Source organism: Populus nigra, chromosome 6 (assembly GCF_951802175.1).
Source record: "Populus nigra chromosome 6, ddPopNigr1.1, whole genome shotgun sequence".
In the NCBI taxonomy this organism is placed as follows: Eukaryota; Viridiplantae; Streptophyta; class Magnoliopsida; order Malpighiales; family Salicaceae; genus Populus; species Populus nigra.
Window position 1 is genome coordinate 8,797,917 of NC_084857.1, and position 24,997 is coordinate 8,822,913.

Sequence of the window (24,997 nt, forward strand, 5' to 3'; positions counted from 1 at the left end):
GATTTGATCACTTTATAATATTTTATTTGGTTTGTTTCCAGGTCGTTGTTGTTACAACGCATGCAACCTCTTTTGATGTCGTCATCTAGCCTTTTGTAGTGACATTAGAATTGTTTCGGTGAATTCTTTCTGATGGTAAAATAATGACCACGAGAGAGAGACAATGAGTCTCTAATATTAGGCTTTTCTTTCTTACACTCATGAGTATTATATTGGTAGCTTATTTTTATATTTAATTATTGCTAATTTTTTTTGCTTTATTTATTGTTAATATTTTTTTTAATCATATTATTAAATTAATCAAACTCGGTGAACCTAGTCAGATCAATGATAATAGTCTCAAATGTTTCTTGATTATTTAAAAACAATCGTGTCATCTGAATATTTTTTTTTTGTCAAATTATTTTATTTTATTTTATATATAGTTGTTGCATTTAGATAATGACACGAGACTTGTATTTCTTATAGAAACACTTACATTGTCTTAATATATGTTTTTAAATTGAAAAAAATTTAGGTTGACCTGTTAGCATAGCGTGGATCATCTATCCAGTACATAATACATGGAGTTTCTTAATTTTGTCCTTGATTGAAGCAGCAAGCTGCAAGATTGTTCGTATCTCAAAATTCCCAATAAAAGAAGGGCGACACAGCAATGAGCAGTTAGTTTTCTTGCCTGAAGTGAGGTCTCTTTGGCCCCACTCTCGCAACACATGCAGTTCTTCATCCATGCAACCCGCTATTATTGAGTGGATAATTTGACAGGCAAGACTTGGTAAAAAAGACTGAAGAAAGGATGGTGATGCCTACCACACAAAAATTAAATGCTTTGAGGAATTTTTGCATTTGAAAAAAATACAGTACTGCATGTCCGCATTGTGGTCTGAGAACTGCTGATTTTCTTCTAGTAATTTCCCAAATCTTTTTATTGGAGCATTATAGCAAGGAACGAGTTGATTTGGCAGATCAAGCATGCATTCAGCCACAACAAAAAGACAACTTGGTGGATTTTTCTGTCCAGGAAGTTTCTTGTCATACATTACGCTTGCCACTTTCACATTTGTGATTGTTAAAGAATACAGGGAGAAATTTCTTGGAATTTCAAGGATGGTATTTCCATTATTAATCTTGCTGCAGGCGTGTCATTCTTCGTCCACATGACCACTCATGCAGTGCAAGCGTGCAACTATTTTAGATTGCGAAGTTGTGGAAGGCCATCGGAATTGGATGAACAAGTGTCATGGAGGATTTATATGAGATTGTGAATGTTGAAAGCCCATAAGGATTGGCAGAGTACACAAAACAGAAATATTAATTGCTGAGACTATATGGTTCAATCTTTAAATGAAGGTGCTGACTGCTGATAATAGTCTTACAGTTATTAAGATGCTTAATTAGAAATGCTGGACTGGCTCTCAGACACTCAATTGCTGGAAAGAAAAGAAGATAAGTGTGTTTGTGTGTGTGTATTATAATAAACTTCCGAGCGAAAAATACTTTAAACAGTAACCGCTATCACATTCTCATATACATTTAACAACTTTAAGTTGGGAATAACTGTCGGTCTTGCTGATGTAAAAGTTATACTGAACTGATCACTTCTTCTAGCCCTCCCATTTCGACAGTAGAGAGTAAGGCTAGAAGACTCTGTTTGAAGTCTGTATTTGGGATTCAAATCGCCAACATACCGCCACGACGCTAATTGGTCAGTTAGAACGAGTCTTCGGCATCTTAATTCTGCAAACAGCATGTAGTCTTTTGAGAGAAATACACAATATTGACTAGCTCAGGCCATAGAGTTTTACAAGACATTTTGGGTACAATGCGTCATTGTCTCATGCAAGGAAGATGCGATGAGTATTTGGAACTTAAAGGTCATGAATTATGATAGTGGTTGTTTAAGAATTTGAATTTGATCCGTGAGGAGATCTTGGAGGGGAAGACAAGTATGGTTTCGGCGGGATTGGCAAGGACTCAAGGCTTCCTTGTAACATGTCTACCACTCTAGACATTGGTGGGCGATTTGAGGGGTCGGTTTGTATGCACCACAAGCTTGCTAAAATCATTTTTCTTGCATTTTGTTCCTCCACTTCATTGCCAGCCCCTTGAAGTTGAAGTTCTTCGCCTATTTCAAGACGCCTGTATATCCAATGTGGAAAATAGATCTCACTGGTATTATCAACTCCGACGCGAAAGTTTTTTCTCCCTCCAATCATTTCTAACACTAGCATCCCATAGCTATAAACATCGGATTTGTGAGAGACCCCTCCAAAATTTCTACAAAATACTTCGGGGGTAATGTATCCAGCAGTTCCTCTTGCACCCAACATCGATACGATACTCTCTTTACTGGGGCATATTTTAGCCAGGCCGAAATCAGAAATTTTAGGACACAAGTTTTCATCTAGAAGAATGTTATGAGGCTTTATGTCAAAATGTAAAATCCTTGTGTTGCAACCTCTGTGCAAGTATTCTAATCCTCGAGCAATGCCAACTGCAATTTGGTATAATGTTTCCCACCCCAATTTGGGATGTGCCTTCGAGAGATTTTCTTCATATATGTGCTTGTCAAGTGACCCATTAGACATGAACTCATAGATTATAGCTCGTTTAGGACCCTCAAAACAGAACCCCAGAAGAGTAACAATGTTGACGTGGGAAGTCCTGCCGATGCTAGAAACTTCATTTACAAATTCTTCTCCATTACTCTTTGATTTCTTCAGGACTTTAACAGCAACAAGACGGCCATCAAGTAAATTGCCTTTGAAAACACTTCCATAGCCTCCTTGGCCTAGTTTCTCTTTGAAGTTTTTGGTCATTTTCTGAAGTTCTGAATAACTGTATCTTTTTGGTGCCAAGGTTCCATAGTTCCTCAGAAAAGCTTCTATACTTTGACTTCCTCTGGTTTTTCTCCAACAGGAAAGGAAGTGAATGGATGAGTACTTTCTGATGATGATGCAGCAAATTGTAATTATTAGAACTCCAATGCCGACAGCTGTAGTAAAAAAAGGAGTTGAGGAAAATAATGCAGTCTAAGAATAAGTCATTTAAACTATTTTTGAAGAATGTTTCTTCCTCTAGCAGTGAAGGAAAGTTTAGTAAATCACGCCATCTATTAAATGTGCTGCTAGACATTTCGAGGAGGTAAATTACCTAGTCCGAGTCCGAGCTTCAATCTCAATTTCTTGCTCTCTGCAACACAAGCAAGAAAAGGAAATATATGGCATTAGTGCAATACCTAAAAGTTAAACAACGAATTTATGTATGCTTTGCCAAATCGAATTCTCCAATATTTAACATGCACAAAATCAGCAAAAAAAAAAAATCAGAGCAAGGAGGACCTGCTTATGAGTAATATGGGATTTTGTGGCAAGCTAAATTCTATTCTCACAACCCATAATTGTAAACCAAACCCAGTAAGCTAAAATCAATTGCATAGAAGACAGGAATTGAGTGGAATACCAGATATAAAGGATAGTAGGTCTAGTAAAATGTCTTAAGGTCCTCAGGACTATATTGGGTCGTAGTATACAAATACAAATAAACTTACATGTATTTATCTCTCCCTATTTTTGTCGTGTCCATGCATATCATACATACCTTCAATTGAATAGATGCATTTGGGCTTTCCTTCGATGGTGTGACATTCCCCTCTTAGCAAATAACAATGATAACAGAAAGGCGTTACTAACGCTTCAATAGAGAAGGTTGCTGTTAACAACCTGAAGACAACCCCTTGTGTGGGGCGAGTTTCTTTTAGAGGGAGGGTCTTTTCCAAGGTTAAATTCTGGACTCTCGATATTATTCACTGGGAGCTGAAGAATTGAACAGTTAGGTGGAGGGCTACGTAGACTGGTGTTGCGAGTATAATAGATGTTGAAGTTCTTGCATCCTATTTAGTTAAATTCAAGATGGTGAGGAAAAATGACACTGGGGTCTCATTTGAATAAAGTTTGGGTGGGGATTTCTTGAATAGAGAAGTATAGGAGACTGGCTGGAAGACTCAAATTGCTGAAGGAATCGCATGAATTGGAAAATGTCCCCGTGAATCTTCATCAGTGATTGAAATGGTATCAGCTTCAGAGATGCTTTCAAGTTCAAACCATTTTCCTCCCCTTACTAGTTGGATCCTTTGAGATTTTTCATCACAACCATCCACCATATAGGACCGCATTGTTAAATAATATATTTATTTTTATTTTGTTTATTAAAAGTAAAATAATATTTTTAGTTTAACTTATATATAATCTTTTTGGATTTAGGTTAACTCAAGCACTTTAGAATAAACAGATTAATGAGAATTTTAGCCTTTCTCTTTTATGTTCGTTTTTCTTTCATGTAAAAAAAAAAATTTGGGGTGATATTTTGTCTTCCGCTTCTGCAAAATATGGTATTTTGTCTTTCCTTCAGCTTCTGCAATTTGATATTTGTTTTCAATTTCTGCAATTTGTGTTGTGTTTTGGTGTAATCGTATAATTTCAAAAAGATATTGTTTAGTTTATGCGATATCTATTCAGTTTTTGCAATCTAGTACTTTGTTTTTCGTTGCTTTTGCGTTCTGGTTCTTTTTGTTTGTTAATTATGGCTACCGAAAGAAATGATTCGCTTCAGTCTGTGAGTGTGAGGTTGGATGGAAAAAATTATTCGTATTGGAGTTATGTAACGAGAAATTTTCTGTAGAGGTATGAAGATGTGGGGATATGTTAGTGGAACTTATGTGATACCTAAGAATATTGAGGAGGGGGATGTTGTTTTGATAGATATATAGAAAGCAAACAATTCAAATATTATTACTTGGATCAACAACTCTGTTGAGCATTCCATAGGCACGCAGTTGGCGAAACATAAGACAACAAAGGAGGTTTGGGGTCATTTGCATAGGTTATTCACGCAACCAAAGTTTGCAAAACAGTATCAGTTGGAGAATGACATACGAGCTCTTCATCAAAAGAATATTAGTATTTAGGAGCTTTATTCTGTTATAGCAGATCTTTGGGATCAATGGACTCTTACATAATCGGCAGAATTAAAGGCATGTGGTGCCTATATTAAGCGTAGAGAGCAACAACGATTGATACAGTTTTTAACAGCACTTCGCAGTGATTTTGAAGGATTTAGAGGTTCAATTCTGCATCGTTCTTCATTGTCTTCTGTTGACTATGTTGTTAGTGAGTTATTAGCTGAAGAAATACATCTTCAGTCTTACTCTGAAAAGAAAATTCTTTCTACTTCAAATCCTTCTGTACTAGCAGTACCTTCTAAGTCATTCTCTAATCATCAAAATAAGCCTTACACAAAAGTTGGCTTCGATGAGCGCAGTTTCTGTAAGCAAGGAGGTCATTGGAAGACTCAGTGTCCCAAGTTGAGACAACAAAATCAAGATTAGAAGCATGACAGTCAGTCACAATCTAATGTTCATAGACCACCTCAGGGTTATAAACCATCACACCACAATACTGCAACAGTAACTTCATCAGACTCTATCACCGATCCTGGTACTCTAGCTGAGCAATTTCAGAAGTGTCTCTCCTTGCAGCCATAAGCAATGTCCGCTTCTCTTTCCATCGGTCAGTTGCCTCATAATTCCTCAGGTATGTCATATTTTGAATGGATCTTAAATTCTGGTGCTTCACATCATATGTCTCCAGATTCTTCATCTTTTACCCATGTGTCCCCTTCGCCCTCCATTCCTATTATGAATGTTGATGGCACTTTCATGCCCATAACAGGTGTTGGTTTTGTTATCACGCATCACTTGTCTCTTCCTAATGTTTATCTTATTTCAAAACTCAAATGGAATCTTGTTTTCGTTGGTCAATTATGTGATTCTAGTGATTCTTTAGTCATTTCGTCTCTTTTTTTTTGTACAAGATCTGAAGTCTCAGAAGCTGATTGAGATAGACTGTAAAGAGAATGAACTATATATTTTGAACGAGTTAAAAGTGTCAGTTGTCGCTGCTGCTACTACTACTGTTGATTTGTCTTCTTTTTGTTTGAGTACTTCATCTTCTAGTTTTTATTTATGGTATTCTCGCCTAGATCATGTTTCTTCTTATTGTTTGAGATTTTTGGCATCCACATGAGCTTTAAGAAATTTTCAAACTTGTGATATTTCTGACTGTAGTGAATGTAAACTAGCAAAATTTTCCGTTTTACCTTTTAATCGAAGTATTTCTGTTTTTTCTTCACCATTTGACTTGATTCATTCTGATGTATGGGGATCTTTTTCTATTGCCATAAAAAGAGGGTCTCGATATTATATTTCATTTATTGATGATCATACTTATTATTATTGGGTTTATTTAATGAAACATCATTCTGAATTCTTTGAATCAAGAGGAGACTGCATGAACCCTTAACCGTTCAATAATCATAGCGATTCTTGTTAATTTTAGAGAATTAGATTTATCCCTAATCCTAATGACTGGCTAATGTAAGAGAATTAGATTTATCCAGCCAAGTCCACCTCTCCGATCCCTTAAACGGGTCCCTTTTTGCCAAAACAGCCCCTACCTACAGACAGTTTGTTCTTGGTGCCTGTACTTCGCTAGCCTAGCAAAGATGAACCTCATCTAGACAGTGGAAAGAAGAGAGATGTTTTGACCATGGTTGTGTGGACATAACGATCCCAGCAGCACACACAACTGGCACTTATCTTAGCCAAAACACACATGTGGGCAATGGGCCTATACCATATACTAGCCATCACTCTCAAGAAAGAGATAAAATTTCAAGACAGGAAAAAAATTAATAATAAAATGACTCACCGGAATAACACCGCCGAGAATGAGGTCTGTCAGGGCAGAAACATTTGAAATGGTACGTGGCGTTGTCAAATCCACACTTGCCACCACTGTCTTCACAATCGCTACAATTACTTGCTGTCCAATTCAACACAAACCCTCCTTCTAGCAATAGCATCCTTTCAGTCCCAACATTCTCACCTCTATACACATCCACAGGTGCCAAAACTCGAGTTCCACATTTGTCTAAAGTAGAACCCAGTAGAGGATCATCTTCGAGCATTGCTAGAGTCCATACAGTTTCATTCTCCCCAGGACAATCAACCTTGTAATTTAAAAGCTCACCGTTATTTGATAGCAGCGTTGAGTTGCAATTGTAAAGCAAGAAGACGCCTGTACTGTTAGAAGATTGACCAAACCTGCCATCATCTAGAGATATGTTTTGGATTTGAGGAGTACAGGAGGGGCTTTTGCCAAAAACAGCTGCATTTGAGACACGAAGAGACTGGTTTTGGTAGTAGATTTCGTGGATGATATACTCACTATTGGACAGATTAAAGACTGGCTTGCCTTTGTCGTTGCAAGAGATAGTGAATCCAGGGTAGCCACAATAGTCGGGTTGCACGCCTTGGATATGAAATGGGAAGCTTATGCTTTGGCCATCGCTACAGCTTTTGGGGTTGCAAGCGAGGAAGTGAGGGTCTGTACATGAGGCTTTCTTTGCCAGGAGAAAGAAAGTGACAATAAAGAGATTTATTATTGGAGAAAAGGGTGTTAAAAAGAAGTTATGGTTCATTTTTATGGATCTCGATTTTGTGGAGGAGAAAGAGAAAGTGAGGAGGAAGAGGCACGATGGTGAATAAATTATGGGGGACGAGGGTGAAGAGGGAATCGATGTAGCGGGAGTTATAAGAGGGTGAGTTTGACTTGATTTTTGCAGCTTTTCTGACTCTGACAATTTTTTATAGCAGGGGGCTTGTTCATATCTGATTAGAAATCTTAGACTGTTGAATATAAGGCAATGTAAGTCGGTGTTGCCCACATGGAGCGTTCATTGTCAGGAAAGCAGCGCAAGTTGACCAGCACAAGGCTATGTGCCCTTCATCGTCTGGGCCTTCTTACAACTTAGAAGTGATAATTAAATACTTAGCCATTACAGGTTTATTTAATTTTTACATGTATCGTATTATATTTCATTTTGGCACCCTCCATTTTCAGAATCTTAATTTTGCCCGTGTTTCTGGTTTTCGCTAATTATTATTAAAGATTTTGTTTGAGATTGTGATAGCAGTGACGGTTCAAAGTGTTTTTTATTTAAAATGAAATTTTTTATTTTAAAAAAATTATTTTTGATATCAGAATATCAAAACGATTTAAAAACATAAAAAATATATATATTTTAAATTAAAAAAATCAAAATTTTTAGAAACACGGTGCAAGAACTTGATAGTGTGTGTTTACTATTGTGATATTGAATACTTTTTAAAAGTGTTTCTCTTTTAAATATATTAAAATATTTTTTATAACATGTTCAATTCTTTTTCAAGTCATAAAACATTTTTAAAACACACATAATGCAAAAATAAATAATACCATAAAAACTATCAAGATATGTTTTTAACACTGTCACAACCAAAGCTTAGAGAAAGAATATTCAGAGTTACTTGTCAAGAAAAAAATGACAACAATAAAAAATCTTTTAGTTTCTAACTAGTTATAGGTTTGCACTACAATGAGGGTAAAATTAAAACTTTTGTGAACGGAGTAAAAAATATGCAAACCAAGAAGATTTATTTGATATTTTTATTAAACATTATTTAACATGTCAATCTTAAAATATCTTAGTTCAACTATTTTGTTTTTTCTAAATTTATGATTAAACTGTGTGGAAGTTTTCTTAGCGTGACTCCGTCTACCTAACCTGTTCAAAAGCATTTTGGTTGACCGGTAAAATAGCTCGTGGATGAAATTTATATAAAAAACCTCTCACTCTAACTTCTTACCTAACTCGAATTTAAAATTAAATCTTATAAAGTTGTCCCAACTTGATCTAGTTAACTTGGTCGATCTATAAATAATTTGTCCTACCGGTAAAAAAATATTTAAGGATAAAATTTAGAAGAAAAAAAATGATGAAATTAACAGTAAAAAAAACCCTCTTAACTCAATTTTTTTTTCCATATCGGGTCTAAAATTAAATCATATAGAAGTTGTCTTAATCTGATCAAGCTGGCTTAGCAAATCAAATATAACTCGGATAATTGTTAAAATATTATAATAATAATAATAATGAGAGGAAAAAGAAGATAAAATTAAAATAAAGAAATGGGATAATGAAAAAAAGAAAAGAAGAAAAAGAAGAAGTACAAGAAAGCTTAAATGTTTACTATCCATATAACCAATGAAGCTCGTCGTCAGTTCTTAGACGTTTTAATAGAGAACAAGTAACTAGTTTCTTGTCAATTCTCAAATGTTATAATTCTTTTATCTGGCAACACAAGTTAGTTGACTTGCAAAAGACTAGTAATTAAGATGGACAGCAGGTGGGGTAGCCCTGTGAAATTTACACGTTAGATATCGTCTGTTTGGTGGGTGATAGCACCAGCCCAGTAATTTTGCACCTGGTCTTTGAAAGACTCCTTCCCACTGGCTAGCAAATCAAAGAGAAGTTGACCTATTGACTTTTCAAAGTCTTCTTCCCAAATACGTACCACACAATATCTAAGTCAAACCCGTTTGGTTACGTGGTAGCGTTCATGTTTCCTGCAGTTTCATTTTGTAAGCTGCTTGGTTAATTAAACAAACGCTTGTTACTGTTTATGGGTCTCATAGTATGTGTTTGGTATTGCGGTAGTGGTTGTGGTTTGAAAAAAGTAGTTTTAATTGAGGTTAGTTTGAAAAAATAAGTGTTTGGTTAAAACTGTGGTTGAAATTGAGGTTGAAAAAAAGTAGTTTAATGTGTTTGGGTAAGAATGCTTTTGAAATTGAGGTTATAAAATAATTTTAAAAAATATATATTAATATTGATAGTTTTAAATTTAAATATTGTAGAATTAATTACTCATATTAAATTATGAAATAAATAATACTTTATATAAAATATTTTTTATTATTCCATTAAACTATTTAATAATACAATTAAATAAAATATTATCATGTATAAAATTGATATTACAGTGCGAGTAAATTTAATTTACTCTATACTAATTTTTCGGTAAAAATATATTGTCCATATCACAATGCAAATAAATTTAATTTATTAAAAAAAAATATTAATAAATTTAATACACACTAAAAAAACAAAAAAAAAATTGTTTTAACAGTGCAAGTGAATTGCACAGTAAATGGAAAGCATGATTTTTCTGCTTTTTATTTTTAACGTTTCAGCCGCAAAAAACACGCGGGACCCAGGCACAGTAAATCAAGTTTTTTCATTACCAAACGGCTACCAACTGCGTTTTAATTAAAACGCAGCCGCAGCCGCGTAAACAAACGGACCCTATTAGTCTGCTGTGTTTGAAACGCAAAAAAAAAGAAAGCATCTAGGAGTTGCTTCCTGCGCGGCAAAATGTTGAACCGTGCTCTACTGTTCAGTGAACAGTGGAGCATGCCTCCACTGTTTACGTGAACAGTTTTTTTTGAAAAATCAGTCCAGTTAATTGATTTCACTCGCACTGTTCAAGTGAACGTGAACAACAATTTTTTTTGTTTTTTTAAATTAGTTTAAGGTGAATTAAATTTACTCGTACTGTAATCTTAATTTTATTCCTGATAATACTTTACCTAATTTTGTAGTTCTTGTCGGATGTATTTTGTACGTAATGGAATTATAGATAGTTTAATGGAACAATAAAATTTTTTTATATAAAGTATGATTTATTTCATTATGTAATAACAATAGTTATATTCACAATATTTAAATTAAAAACCATCAATATTAATATATATATTTTTTAAAATTATTTTATAACCTCAATTTCAAAAGCATTTTTAACCAAACACATTAAACTACTTTTTCTTCAATTTCAATTTCAACCACAGTTTTAACCAAACACCTATTTTTTTAAACCAACCTCAATTAAAAGTACTTTTTATAAAACAATTTTTTTCAAATCACAACTATAACAGCTATCGCAATACCAAATACGCACGTATAATATCAACAAAGCCAAGATTACAATTTTGTTTTTATGTTTTAAAAGTTTTTTTAAAAAAAATTAAAATGTTTTTATTTTTCCAAGGAAAAGAAGACTTCAGCGACGTATTTTTCCAAGTCTATTTTCCAGCATTAAATTCCACCGCCAACCATAATTCTATTCCCTTTACTTGAATACCTAACGCTTCAACCAAAAAAAATGACAGACTGCACTTTATATTATATTATTATAAAAAAAGCTAAAACTAAATATGGTTGTTCTGCCAAAGATTGTTTTTTGGAAATTTTGTGTATTTTTTTACAGAAATAATTACAAAACTCTTATTTGTATCTGAATTTCACTTACCTTTTATATTTTTATAAATAGTATTTTTTATTGTATAGTTTATATCTTCAATAATATTTTACGTCCTTAATATTATATTTTGTTTGAGTTTTTTGTTTGGCCCGAAATGAAAAGTATAATTTATAAAAGTACAAGAGAGAATGAAAGTTAGATCAAACCATAGCATCTATTCTCTTTTTTTTTACATTTTGGTTCTTGAAGTTAAGAAGTTGTATGCAAATATCCCTAAACTTAATTTTTCTTACAACAAGGTCCCTCAGTATTGAGGGAGGAAAGAGAAGACTGGAGAGGCAGGAAGGCTTGGTATTTTTAATTTCTAGAGGGCCTTAGAAAGTGTTCTGAGATTCAAAATGGTTTTTACCAAATGATTCGATGGTGTTTTCAGGTAAAACAAAAATTGTGAAGGGCCAAAAACAGCAATCCCCATTTGTTCGGTGACATAATGATCATCGAAAGTTGCATGCGGTGGACAGCACGTCACTCCTTGCAAACAACGCGTCATCCACTTTTGTTTGATTTTTTTTAAGTTCCTGGGCCAGGCCCGTCTAGCCTAGGAGTTCAGAAATCAGGCCCATACATGCAGACCTATTGTGTGCCCAACCCGGCTTTCTTCTTCTTTCAATATTTATGATTTTTTCAGTCTCGATTTTTTTCAAGTAATTAATTTTTTTTTCACATCCAGTCTGAGCATTTTTTGTTGTTGTCCATTCTTGCCTCCTTCCAATTACTGATTCTCTTAATTATATTTTATAAGTGATATGGATGATTGGTTGCATGTTTGCTCTTTTCATTCATCAAAATAAAAAAATATTTATAATATGTATTTAATTTTTTTTATAAAAAAAAACATGATATCAAATACTACAAAATAAATATTCAATTAAAAAACTTCCACAATTCATGTTGATTTATTATAATTTCATTAACTTAAATTCTTTAACTAATTGAAATATTAAATAGATCTTATAAACTTGCCCGTGACGAGTCTGAACAAAGAGGGAACTGGCATGTTGAAGCAAACGGAGAGCATAATACTTTCCAGTTCTTTTCTATTTTTCAGTTCACAAACTAGATGCCTTGGGGTTACCACTAAGAAACAGAATCTGAAGCTGCTTGCGCTCGATTAGGGATGACTTCAAAAGCTTTGCTTCACTGTTCTGCTATAAGTTGGTAGCTATCATGGTTCCGTGGTTGCTAATTAGAGGATTAAAAGTGAAATATAAGTTCTGCCTTTCTAAACACAATCAACATGTAGAAAGCAAAAGAACAAGGGCATAAAAAAAATGAGCCATGATTTGAAGCCTGAATATAAACATTAGTGATTTAACCTCCAGTAATTATATGGACTCATTTATACATAAACTCGCCAATGCTGTGCCTAGGATTTAATTTTTGGGTGTAACAAAACGGCGACAAGGAGAAGGTAACTTACATTTGCACTCAAACCAGGTATTAGCCATGCTCTCATCAACCAACTTGAAAGTAAGCAGCATGGAGGAAGAAAACTTAAACGCTTTCATTAGGTGTAGTAGAATTACTACTGGCCCATTTAGCGGTAACAGAAACTGGTGAAGGTGGCAGACGGATGTTCTTCAATAGACCAGCCTCATCGCAATAGGGTGGTGAAGGTGGTGGCAGTGTGTTCTTCGACCTCTTGGTATCGTCATGCACTTCTTCAAGATTCTCCAAGGACTCCCCGCCTTGAATTATTTTTAACTGCTGCAAAACATTTTCCATGGAAGGTCTTGTTTCCTTGTCTTGCTGCAAACATTGAAAAGCCAACTCTGCAGCCGATGTTGTCATTCTTTTAACTTCCTCGTCTGAATTATACCCAAGACGTGAATCAATCAGCTCGTCAACTGCACATTCCTGAATCTTGCTTATTGCTAAGTTAGAAAGATTCTCCATGGACTCCCCGCCTTGAATTATTTTTAACTGCTGCAAGACATTTTCCATGGAAGGTCTTGTTTCCTTGTCTTGCTGCAAGCATTGAAAAGCCAACTCTGCAACTGATGTTGTCATTCTTTTAACTTCCTCGTCTGAATTATACCCAAGACGTGAATCAATCAACTCATCAAATGCACATTTCTGAATCTTGCTTATTGCTAAGTTAGATAGATTAATCTCATGCCGGTGCCTGGTTATATCGACAGCAGGCATTGATGATATGAGCTCAATCAGGACAACCCCAAAGCTATAGACATCGCTCTTATCTGTAAGTTGGTAACTTTGGTGATATTCAGGGTCAACATAGCCTGGTGTCCCTTGTGGAACAGTCGAGACGTGAGTAACGTCTTTGGGAAACAACCTGGAAAGCCCAAAATCTGCAACTTTCACGCTGAAATTGTTGTCAAGGAGGATGTTGTTCGTCTTGACATCACGATGTATGATGTCAGAAGCATGAAGGTAAGCCAGAGCACTAGCTGTTTCTATTGCTATGCTCATTCGAATAGGCCAGGTCAGTGGACTGGACTTTGCTTGATCTCCATGTAGATGATCAGCAACAGTGCCATTGGGAATGTATTCATAGACAAGTAGTAGCTCACGGCTGCGTCGTGAAGAGCATCCATAAAGGCAGACGAGGTTTTTGTGGTGCAGGCGAGTAAGAATTTCAATTTCATTCATGAACTGCTTAACCCTTTTATAGTTGTGTTCATAAAGGCGCTTAACTGCAACTTCCCGTCCATCTTTGAGCTTCCCTGGTTCAAAATAAACCCATTGATCAAATTGCTTGAGTTTTAGGAAAGCTTTCCTTTTCTTTTGAGTAGCAGTTTTCTACTGTAGTATAGTTGATCTATCAACATAAACTTTAAACTTTCATCTTCTTACCATAGTAAACAGTTCCAAAACCTCCATCTCCAAGTTCCTTTTCACTATCAAAATTATTGGTGGCTTGCCCAAGTTCAGTATAAGAGAAGATGGGGATGCTGAGGTAAACACCATCTCCTTCTAGGTCTGCTTTTGAGGAGGGATCAGATGAAGAATTCATAGATAACAAGTTTGAGGAATCACGTCTTCTCTTGAAGTGGCGCAGGTAAATGTAGGACAACAAAATTATTCCCATGAACAGACATCCGATGCCTAAACCTGATAAAGGAGAGAATTACTTTGGATGGCAGATGATTTATACTTTGGATGACAGATAACCTTGCTGGAATCCATACATGCTAGAAATTATGGAGGTTATCATGGAAACATACAAAGCAGAGAAATTTTGGATTTTGAATTACCCAATCCTAGCTTCAATCCTAGCTTCAATCCCGGCTTGTCTTTTTCTGCAAAAAGATTTTCAAAGAAATATGATGTTATATGAGGTCGAACAATAAAACTAAAGTGATTCAGAACCAATTAACCTCAGAAATTAAGGAATACACACATACAAAGGTTCAAACCTTGAAAGTTTTTTTCCAATATAGATTCACTTTGTAGACTGAGTTCTTATCCGCTGGGCATGTTTAACGAAGGGCTCTAAAGGTAAAGCTAACTCTATACGGTTATGAAATTTTAAGAACTATTAGAGCACAAAATATAGTGAAATATGTAGGCTTGATCAATGTAGATATGCAAGTCTTTCTGCATGTGTTATGTCGTCTATACCTTCTTTTGCAATGGAACAGAGAAGTTTTTGCTCTTTAATCTGGCATTCTCCTCCTCCACGATGACAGTGCATACAGGCAGGAGATACTAGCACTTCAAGTGTGAACTTGGCATTGGGCATTGTGAATATGTCATTGTAGGTTGATTCCTGTTTCCAGGAAACTGTATAAGCGAACACTGAGGTTGAAGACGCGGTAAACTTTCGAATTTCTGAGTGTGGTAGATACTTAAGTTTTTGCAGGGTACTTTTCGGTCTTTCGTTGTTTTACTCCCGCGGCCAAAAAATGAGTTGTTTTTCTATTTTGTAGACAAAAGTGCTAAACCCCCTACCCCTAAGTCCGCAATGCTGTTTGGTTTGAATCTAATTGGCTTGCATCTCTGTGAGGGTTGTTGCATTTGAACAAGGTCAGATTTGGCATAAATTGCAAGAAGAGAAAAGGGAGCCAAGGAAAAGTCCAATTGTTGAAGGTTCTGCAATCATGGGAAAATTACTGCTGCCAGAGGACTTCATCGTGAGAACTGAAATGGTACTGTGTCCATTCCAACGCCTACGAGAGGAATTTAGAATTCATACCACCTCCCTTCCCTCTTTAATTGGATCTTCTGCGTATCTTTATCACAACCATCAACCATAAGAAAACCACAGTGCGAACGTGAGGCGTTGGTGAATGGGAAGTGGATTTCACCGAGTTTCCCACAATGAAAGGGCTGGCAATTTGGATGGTATCTAGTTTCTTCTTCAGCGGAGAGAGGAAGTTTGAGGTGAAAAGGAATAAAGAATACTAACAGACAAGCATGCACCATTCTGAGATTTCCAATTTAGGAAATAAAAACAACAGTGACACAAACAAGGATTAGCTGCTCTTACTCTTAGTAACAGCTAGGCCTCTGTAGGCTGTACCTCTCGGCTCTCCGTTAATGCAACTTACAATATGTACTTAGTTCCTTACCCGATAGAAACGACAGTTGACTAAGAAATTTGATTCAGAAGACTTGTGAAGATGAACTGAAATATTAAATATGGTGGGCAGTGGGACACACGTTTGAAAATATAGCTTGAATATGTAAAATTTTGTATTAGTCAACCAACTTCAGTAGAAATACTTTTCTTTGGCTCTAGAAAAGCCCCACACATTCAACATAATCATGTGGTGATATAAGCTAGGACTTTTTTGCAGCTTGTTATTAACGTCTAGACTGTTAAAGGAAAAGATGATATGGGATTGGTTCTCCTAAGAGAAAGGGGATCAAAAGACAAAGATGATGATGAAACAGGAACTTCACTACGTGGTTTGCAAGCTTGCAGAAGTTATCGACGGTCTTGCAGTAGTAATATATTAGAAATTGGAGTCAAGAGAGATTTGGCATGTGACAAAAAATTCAAATGTGGTGAGATCATCGAGAAATCCATTGGTAAATTGAGGTCATAATCATCTCTCAAATGCCAAACTGGTTGAATTATGATAGGGCAATTCATGGCCATCAACTGGTGGCAACAGTTTTGGGTGGTCTTTGTCAGTGAAGCAGATAAAGGTTAAGGAGAACGGAATTACAAGGTTTTCAGATTGTGGTAAACTAACTACATAATGAACGTCTGATAATTCCAGGGTGTCATGGGTTCTCCATGGTTCTCTTCTCTTCTTCCCTCTTCCTTATGTTATAGAGGCCTGACATTCTTTTCTTCTTTTTTTACCCCAGTACGCGATCTAATATCCCAGCATTTCGAATATTGGAACACAGTTGAAAGCATTAAAGACAGGACAGTTTTGGTGATCGAACTAATAACTCATTTCCTCCATTGAATCACCATTTTGTTCATGCCTATTATCCCCTACCTTGTTGGGTCACCATTTTAACCTGCCTGTTACCTTCCCCTCTAGGCTGGAGCATCATGGGATTGTACCCTAGCAATTACAATAGAAACAGACTACTAAGCTGACTAATATAGGTTTAAAACTATCTTCTGAGAATCTGGGATAAATCAAATTATGACAATGCCTAGTGGTGCCTGGAGTACTGAGGGTAGCATCTGCCACTAACAAGAGGAATAGTCTTCCAAATATGATATCGAGTGCCGTATATTTGCAATGCCATGTTTCTTAAGGGGGGGCGATCTTTACCACTTATTCTAACAAGATATTGATCACTTTGTAACCTGTGTTTTTGTACTTTAACTGCATGTAATTTAGAACATGGAAGCGAGCCATGCTATCATCACAGAAAAATACACAGGTATCATCTTCAAACCCCCATCGGCCGCCACTTCTTTGGCAATGATGCGGAGCTAAAGTAATCGGAGATGCAAAGGAACTAGATGGAAATTCAACATTAGCCTCTCGGCCGGAAACGTTGTTATCAAGAGCACGACTTATTTTATAACTCGGGATATTTCATCATTTTGTCGGCCTCGTCTATTAAGCATTAATTAATTTTCAAACCAAATGATTAAGTAGTTCTCTTTCGGTGGTCAGACTATGCCGCCTCATATATTTCACAAAAAAATTCAACATCAAGGGTCATATCTCTTCATTAGGTAAACCAGTTAGCTGTGATTTAAAGTTTTCAACTTTGAGGATCTAGATGCATATAAATTGTCCCTCTGATCAAGAAAACTCCCCCGATCCTGTTCTTTACAGAAGAGAGTCATAGATCCCGATGTTTTAACTAGTTTCGGTCAATAATTATTTGATGTTGCACAATATTTTTTTCGCCGCGCTCATCCTGAGTTTTCAGCACACTTTGTTGAATAATTAAAATCAAGAACTAATCTTCTGTAATTTTAGGATAGAAATTCAATAAATAATTGCGGGCGTAAGACTAGAGAGTCAAGTCAAAAGCTGCCCCACTGGTAAGGAAATCTATTACTCTGACTCGAAGGCTTATCAGAGAGCCAGAAGACGTAGCTAAACAATTGGCAAAAGAGTTTGATTCTTCATTTCTGGTACGTTTGCTTATTTTGACCATTAATTGAAGAAAACTACCTTTGACTAGGACGGCTATTCAAGTTTAGAGTTCGAGGTCCCACCTGCGCGCGTTATGAACATAGCAGACTAGATTTTTAAAAAGATTGGGTTAAAGGTGGATTTGGTCCTCCTACTCTTGATTTCTTCTTAAACTGCTTCCTGTATGATATGCTTTCCAAAAGCAGTCTTGTACTTGATATCTTGACTTCTTTCACTTTCAACGATGGAGCTCTCCCATCCAACACCGTTACTAGCAATGTCAAATTTGTTATTGGATCCTTTTTTTTTCAGATAAATTTGTTTCCAAATCCATTTTTGTATTTGTGTAGATTAAAATGGTCGTTTGATGTTAAAATCAAACAAATCAGATCAGAAAACCAAAGCTTCTTTTTTTTTTTAAGAAATGGAGAAGATGACTGGTTAAAAATGAAGGTGGCTTGAAAAAAAAATGAAATATATGTTTTGTTTTTTTTTGGCACTAAACCAATGATTTTGTTCAGCGAGTTCTATACTGAATGGCTGTTAAAAATGAAAAAAGAAAAAGAAAAAAAATGGACAGCGTGAGTTAGGGTGATAGAAGGTCCGCATAAGAGGGAATATCGAGTACGTTCAAGGATCCCGCTAGGAAAAAAATCATTGAGAAACCAATGTAAGATAAAAATCAAGAGGAGACTGCATGAACCCTTAACCGTTTAATAATCATAGCGATTCTTGTTAATTCTAGAGAATTAGATTTATCCCTAACCTAATGACTTGCTAATGTTAGAGAATTAGATTTATCCACCCAAGTCCACCTGTCCGATCCCTTAAACGGGTCCCTTTTTGCCTCAACAGCCCACTACCTACAGACACTTTGTTCTTGGTGTCTGTACTTCGCTAGCCTAGCAAAGATGAACCTCATCTAGACAGTGGAAAGAAGGGAGATGTTTTGACCATGGTTGTGTGGACATAACGATCCCAGCAGCACACACAACTGGCACTTATCTTAGCCAAAACACACAAGTGGGCACTGGGCCTCTACCATATACTAGCCATCACTCTCAAGAAAGAGATAAAATTTCAAGACAGGAAAAAAATTAATAATAAAATGACTCACCGGAATAATTACACCGCCAAGCATGAGGTCTGTCAGGGCAGAAACATTTGAAATGGTACGCGGCGTTGTCAAAACCACACTTGCCACCACTGTCTTCACAAATGCTACAATTACTTGCTGTCCAATTCAACACAAACCCTCTTTCTAACATCCTTTCAGCCCCAACATTCTCACTTCTATACACATCCACAGGTGCCAAAACTCGAGTTCTACATTTGTCTAAAGTAGAGCCCAATAAAGGATCATCTTCGAGCATTGCTAGAGTCCGAACAGTTTCATTCTCCCCAGGACAATCAACCTTGTAATTTAAAAGCTCACTGTTGTTTGATAGCAGCGTTGAGTTGCAATTGTAAAGCAAGAAGAGGTCTTTACCGTTAGAAGATCGATGAAACCTGCCATCATCTAGAGATATGTTTTGTATTTGAGGAGTACAGGAGGGGCTTTTGCCAAAAACAGCTGCATTTGAGACACGAAGAGACTGGTTTTGGTAGTAGATGTCGTGGATGATATACTCACTATTGGACAGATTAAAGACTGGCTTGCCTTTTTCGTTGCAAGAGATGGTGAATCCAGGGTAGCCACAAAAGTCGGGCTGCACGCCTTGGATATGAAATGGGAAGCTTATGTTTTGGCCATCGCTGCAGCTTTCGGGGTTGCAAGCTAGGAACTGAGGGTCTGTACATGAGGCTTTCTTTGCCAGGAGAAAGAAAGTGACAATAAAGAGATTTATTATTGGAGAAAAAGGTGTTAAAAAGAAGTTAAGGTTCATTTTTATGGATCTTTGATTTTTGGGAGGAGAGAGAGAAAGGGAGGAAGAGGAACGATGGTGAATAAATTATGGGGGAGGAGGGTGAAGAGGGAATCGATGTAGCGGGAGTTATAAGAGGGTGAGTTTGACTTGATTTTTGCAGATTTTCTGCCTCTGACAATTTTTGTAGCAGGAGGCTTGTTCATATCTGATTAGAAATCTTAGACTGTTGAATATAATGCAGTATAAGACCACAAGTCGGTGTTGCCCAAAGGAAGCGTTCATTGTCAGGAAAGCAGCGCAAGTTGACCAGCTTAAAAAACTCTGTGCCCTTCATCGTCTGGGCCTTCTTGCAACTTGAAGTGAAGTTATGTACCATAGCCATCGCTGGTTTATTTAATTTTTAAATGTATCGTAATATATTTCATTTTGGCACCCTTCATTTTTAAAGTCCTAATTTTGCCCCTGCTTCTAGTTGACGTGTTTCTTATTGTGATATTAAATACTTTTTAAAAAAAATTCTTTAGAACATATTAAATTAATTTTTTTATATATTTATTTTTTCCACATGTTCAATACTTTTTCAATCCAAAAAATACTTTTTAAACACACAAAAATATAGTTTTAAATATAAAAATAAATAATACCCTGAAAATTATCAAGATATGATTTTAACAACTATCACAACCACAACTCGGAGAAAAAGAATGTTCAAAGTTACTTGTTAAGAAAAAAATAACAACAATCGAAGATCTTTTAATTTTCAACTAGTTATAGGAATGTGATATGTTGCAAGTTGTATTAAAGTTTTTTCTTGAATGCCGATAAAAAATATACAAACCGATAAGAGTTATTTAGCATTTTTATTAAACATGGTTTAGTGGATCAATCTTGAAACCTCCTGATCCAAGTTTTTTATTTATTCTAGATTTATAATTAAATTATAAAGAAGTTTTTTTGACGTGACTCTATCTATTTTGTCAAGTTAAAAGCATTATAATTGACCATTCAAATAGTTTATAGATGAAATTGATATAAAATACAATCTTACCCCAACTTCTCACCTAATTCAAGTTTAAAATTAAATTATACGGGAGTTACCCTGACTTGATTCAGCTAATTTGGTTAATCCATAGACAATCTATCCTGCTAGTAAAATATATTCAATAATAAAATTAAAAAAAAGATGAAATTAATAAAAAAAAAACTCTCTGAGCTTGATTCTTTTCTTAATCTGGTTTTAAAATTAAATCATATAAGAGTTGTCTTGACGTGATTAAGTCGACTTAGCCAATCCAAAATATAATTTAGGTGATTATTAAAATATTATAATAATAAAAATGAGAAAAAATGAAATAAAATGAAAAGAAAGAAGAAGATGAAAAGAAGAAGATAGACAAGGATATAAAACAATGATGTTCATTGTCAATTCTTTAAATGTTTTAATAGAGAAGATGTGACTAGCTTATACTAGTATCTATTTTAAATAATGAATACATTAAAAGAGTAAATAAAAAATAGTATTTTTTAAAATTTTAAATTTTATATTGACAAATAAAAATTTGGGTTATTCGCATAATCTTTTTACTTTATATACATAAAAGGTTCGTCACGGTACATAAATTACAAGTCAATTTTATGATATAGCAGGGGATCACGCTTCTTTGACAAGAAAATTATTTATTTTTTCTTAAAAAAATTGTTTGGTGACATCATTGTATTTGACAAACAGTTTTATTTTATGAATTTCTGTCAGAAAAATTATTTGGCTAAGATTCTCTTTCTTCTTTTATGTATTTATTTTTTATATAAAACATATTTTTTTATTCATAACATTGATTATTATAATCTAATTTTTTACCCTGAAATTTTTTATTTCCATAAAAAAATATTTTTCTTTATAAATTATTTGAAAAATCCAAAAACAAATAGGTTTGTTATGTCTGTCCCTTACACAGATACGTATAAATGTCACGCTGCCCTTTTTTATTTATTTACTAGACAGTTGTTTTACTCTCCTGGAATTAAAAAAAGGTGAAAGACTAAATTCAAGCGGGGTTTGCCCTTTTGTAGTTTTTTTAGGGAGATTCAGGCTTGGGCTAGAATTGGTTAGTGGGTTCCCTGTTTCTTTTTTTAAAAGGGAAGGAAAGGCTTGGTTGTTGAGGCTGATAGTTTGGTTTGCATTTGGGTCTAAGCCATGATAGTTTAGTTTGCATTCTGGGTGCTCTTCTTGCCCGCTTGGGCTGTACTTTTGAGCTGGGGCTGGGTCTGTCTTTCCTCTTTGGGCTACGGTTTTGGGACTTTTCCCTTGTTTAAGCCCTTTTAGCATGATGTCCTAAGATGATAAAAAATAAATATATCATAAAAATTCTTTTTATGAGTTGCCCTCTTTGGCCAGGTCCTCTATAAGAAATCATTTTCCATATCCTGGCATTGTATAATGACAAAACTTGTGTTTCGTTCTTTACAAAAATAAATGTAAAATAAAAGGTCAAAAAATATATCTAACCTTCTAGTATTCTAAGAAGTTTTGGCTTTAAATATTTTCATAAAAAATACAAAAAATATTTTTACAGGATTTTATAATAAATCTACATTACTCATTGAGGCTTTTTCCAAACATGAAGAGGTCCATGGGGCCGATATGTCGAATATAAAAAAACTCGCTAGAATTTTATTTTGACGAAAACTTCCATGAATAGGGACTGGCATCGTGATTTTAATTAAAAAAAAATCCTTTTCCATCAAAAATTTATATCCATAGGAATTGACACCAAAACTTTTCATTAGAAACCAAATCCTGACGAATTCTTTTACTTGAAGAGATTAACATCAAAATTTTACTTAAATTTTAAAAAATTGGTGAAATCTCCAATTTTTGGGATTAACGTCCATTTCCAATTTTACTACGAAGTAACCAGCTTCATTGCTTACACTACACTACGAAGTGTTTGTTTTAATTGATGAATACATTAAAGGAGTAAATAAAAATAAAATAATAGTATTTTTAAAATTTTAAAACTTTATATTAAAAAATAAAAATTTGATGTATGCGCATAAAAAATTCTCTCTGTTGTTCAAGCCGAAGGTTCTTAAAATCCAGGAATGAGATTGTCTAAATCATAACAAGGTTTAGGTTGTGTTTCATGATTTTGGTCATCGAGTTGATAAAGAGAGAACATGCCTACCTCGCAAAAAGCATGTAAAGCCTAGACTCTGTTCATGCCCGCATTGCCCACCTATTTTTGTGGTGCATAACGAGCAAATTTTCCAATCAACTTTGTAGTCCAATTCGAACCTCTCTTCACTCTTGCTTTACGGGTGTAACGTTCCTCCAAGCCACAAAAAAATGTAAAGTTGTGTTTCATGTTCTTTCCAATCAACTTTCGTTCGTCTACATAAAAACCTCCAGCAGTCGTAACTTTTACAGGGCATTTTGAGGCAATTGGTATTTGATTCTGCTTTCCAGGGGGCAATTGTATACAAAAGTTAGGTTTACACTCTTAGGAGCATAATCAAAGGGAAGTATTGTCGAGGGTGATGTTAAAAAGATCCTTAGGGCAACCATCATCCTTCGTCTCCATCCGAACAACTGTAAGAATACGGAGCTCTTTATTGATTGAACAAATGTTGTAATCGTGTGACATGATCTCGATGACAGTATTATTATCTCGGCACTCAATCTTGAATTCCAAAGGATATTACAAGTCCTGCATTGATCCGCAGCTGAACAGGCGATCTAGACGTGTGGACATGTCCACAAAGACAAACACGGTGGCCGATAAGAAGAGGAAGGAGCGTTAGCGCAATTTAGGATGCTTCAAAAAAGTCCGAGAGCAGGGGAATCTTTGTTCACACTACGTTTTCGTAAGCGATTGCAGGAAATAGAGTGCTAATTTTTATCAAAACTGTGGCCTTGAAATTGCCTGCAAATGTGTTTTAGTCACTCCAGAGCATCATAACCTTAAGGTTGTTGCAGTTGAAATTCTTCAGCTGATCTTTGAAGAGATCTTTCAGGGAAATATAAGAAAGGTTCGGAAGGAACTGGCAAGGGGTCGAGGTCTCCTCGCAGCATTTTCACACAACTCTTCCCGTTGATGGCTCATCTCCCATGAAAGCAATTTTTTCTAATTGTTAGCCACAGCAGATATTAAAGGCTATAAGGCCCATCATTCTTGATATTTATCTTTGCTTGTTGCACTTCTACTTCTACCGACAGAAATTAGCGCGCCTTCACTCGGTGCAACTCTCTTATTCAAAGACAAAAATAGAGGAGTGATTCATTTTTTTAAAAAAAAAAAGCCAGAGAAATTAAAAATTAAAACTTCAATATTCTGACATTTAGAAAACTAGAAAAATAGTTTTTCAAATCTATATTGAATTTAGAAAAACACACCCTAGAGATTCTCAATGATTTTTCAATATAATTTTTTCTTTGTTTTTCAAATAAAGAAAAAAATATGAATGATACAATTTTTTTATATGTATACAGATACTTTTTAGAAATATAAGAAATAAAATTGTTTTTTAATATAAGAAATAAAATTGTTTTTTATATATATTTTAATATTGAGTTAATGTCATGAATTATTTTTTATTATAAATATAATGTAAACATTTTCTTAGTTAATAATATAGCTTTTTCATGATAACTTTCTCTTAAATGAAATAAAATTAAGAATTCATAATTAGATTATCACAAATAAAAAATATCAAGATGACTATTATGAATTATAATTTTATTTTTTTATAAAAAAATAGTTATAATCTATTTTTTAAATAGTCTTTATTTTTAACAAATAAAATTTATTACCGAGCTATACACACATGTCGCCGCCGCAGCCCTCCGTGTTGATGCGGAATTATGCTTCGGTTTTAGAATCTGCGATTTTTTTAAGAACAGAAGAACCATTTTCTTACAGGGGCAAACCTATACCGGTCCCCTGACTATATATAGCTTCTTGATTGAGTCCTTCAGCTGCTAATTTAACCCATCGGGTCATCCATCCATGTGTCTTTCGTCAATCGGTTCCTTCCATTGGTATAATTGGAGACTTAGGTGCAAAAATACTTTCAGTTTAAGACAATTCAGGACAAACTAGGATGAAATTGAAGAAATTTTATACTTTAACCATGCAAGTGTTCTTTAACGTGGTGAATGCAAGGAGATGCATATAGATGAAGAAGCTGATTGTAAAATCGGTATAGTTAAGGGACTAATAAGAAGTTTGCTTTGTTGTGATGGATGTGAATATTCTCATTGATTTATGTGAGGTCGTTCCACTCATCAAAAGGAGTGAACATCAGTTTTAGTGGGGGCACGTCACACGTTTGCCCTTTCATTGCCC

The 24,997-nt window shown here is 35.0% G+C and overlaps 2 protein-coding genes across 3 annotated transcripts; both read right to left on the reverse strand.

Annotated features, from left to right (window-relative positions):
- Positions 1–1,756: 1,756 nt before the first annotated feature.
- LOC133697869 (LEAF RUST 10 DISEASE-RESISTANCE LOCUS RECEPTOR-LIKE PROTEIN KINASE-like 2.1) lies at positions 1,757–7,742 on the reverse strand. Its single transcript, XM_062120681.1, has 3 exons — positions 6,768–7,742; positions 3,154–3,192; positions 1,757–2,995 (listed from the first exon to the last, which is right to left on the reverse strand). Exons 1-3 carry the CDS (start codon positions 7,537–7,539, stop codon positions 1,899–1,901), a joined length of 1,908 nt encoding a protein of 635 aa, XP_061976665.1. The 5' UTR covers positions 7,540–7,742; the 3' UTR covers positions 1,757–1,898.
- A 4,778-nt stretch (positions 7,743–12,520) lies between these two features.
- Positions 12,521–19,987, reverse strand: LOC133697675 (LEAF RUST 10 DISEASE-RESISTANCE LOCUS RECEPTOR-LIKE PROTEIN KINASE-like 1.2). Of its 2 annotated transcripts, none has more exons than XM_062120395.1 (4): positions 18,902–19,987; positions 14,446–14,520; positions 14,075–14,332; positions 12,521–13,944 (listed from the first exon to the last, which is right to left on the reverse strand). In XM_062120395.1, exons 1-4 carry the CDS (start codon positions 19,668–19,670, stop codon positions 12,752–12,754), a joined length of 2,295 nt encoding a protein of 764 aa, XP_061976379.1. In that variant the 5' UTR covers positions 19,671–19,987; the 3' UTR covers positions 12,521–12,751. The 2 variants fall into 2 exon arrangements, with proteins under 2 accessions (XP_061976379.1, XP_061976380.1); XM_062120396.1 differs by having other exon boundaries at positions 14,476–14,520; positions 18,902–19,986.
- Positions 19,988–24,997: the final 5,010 nt, after the last annotated feature.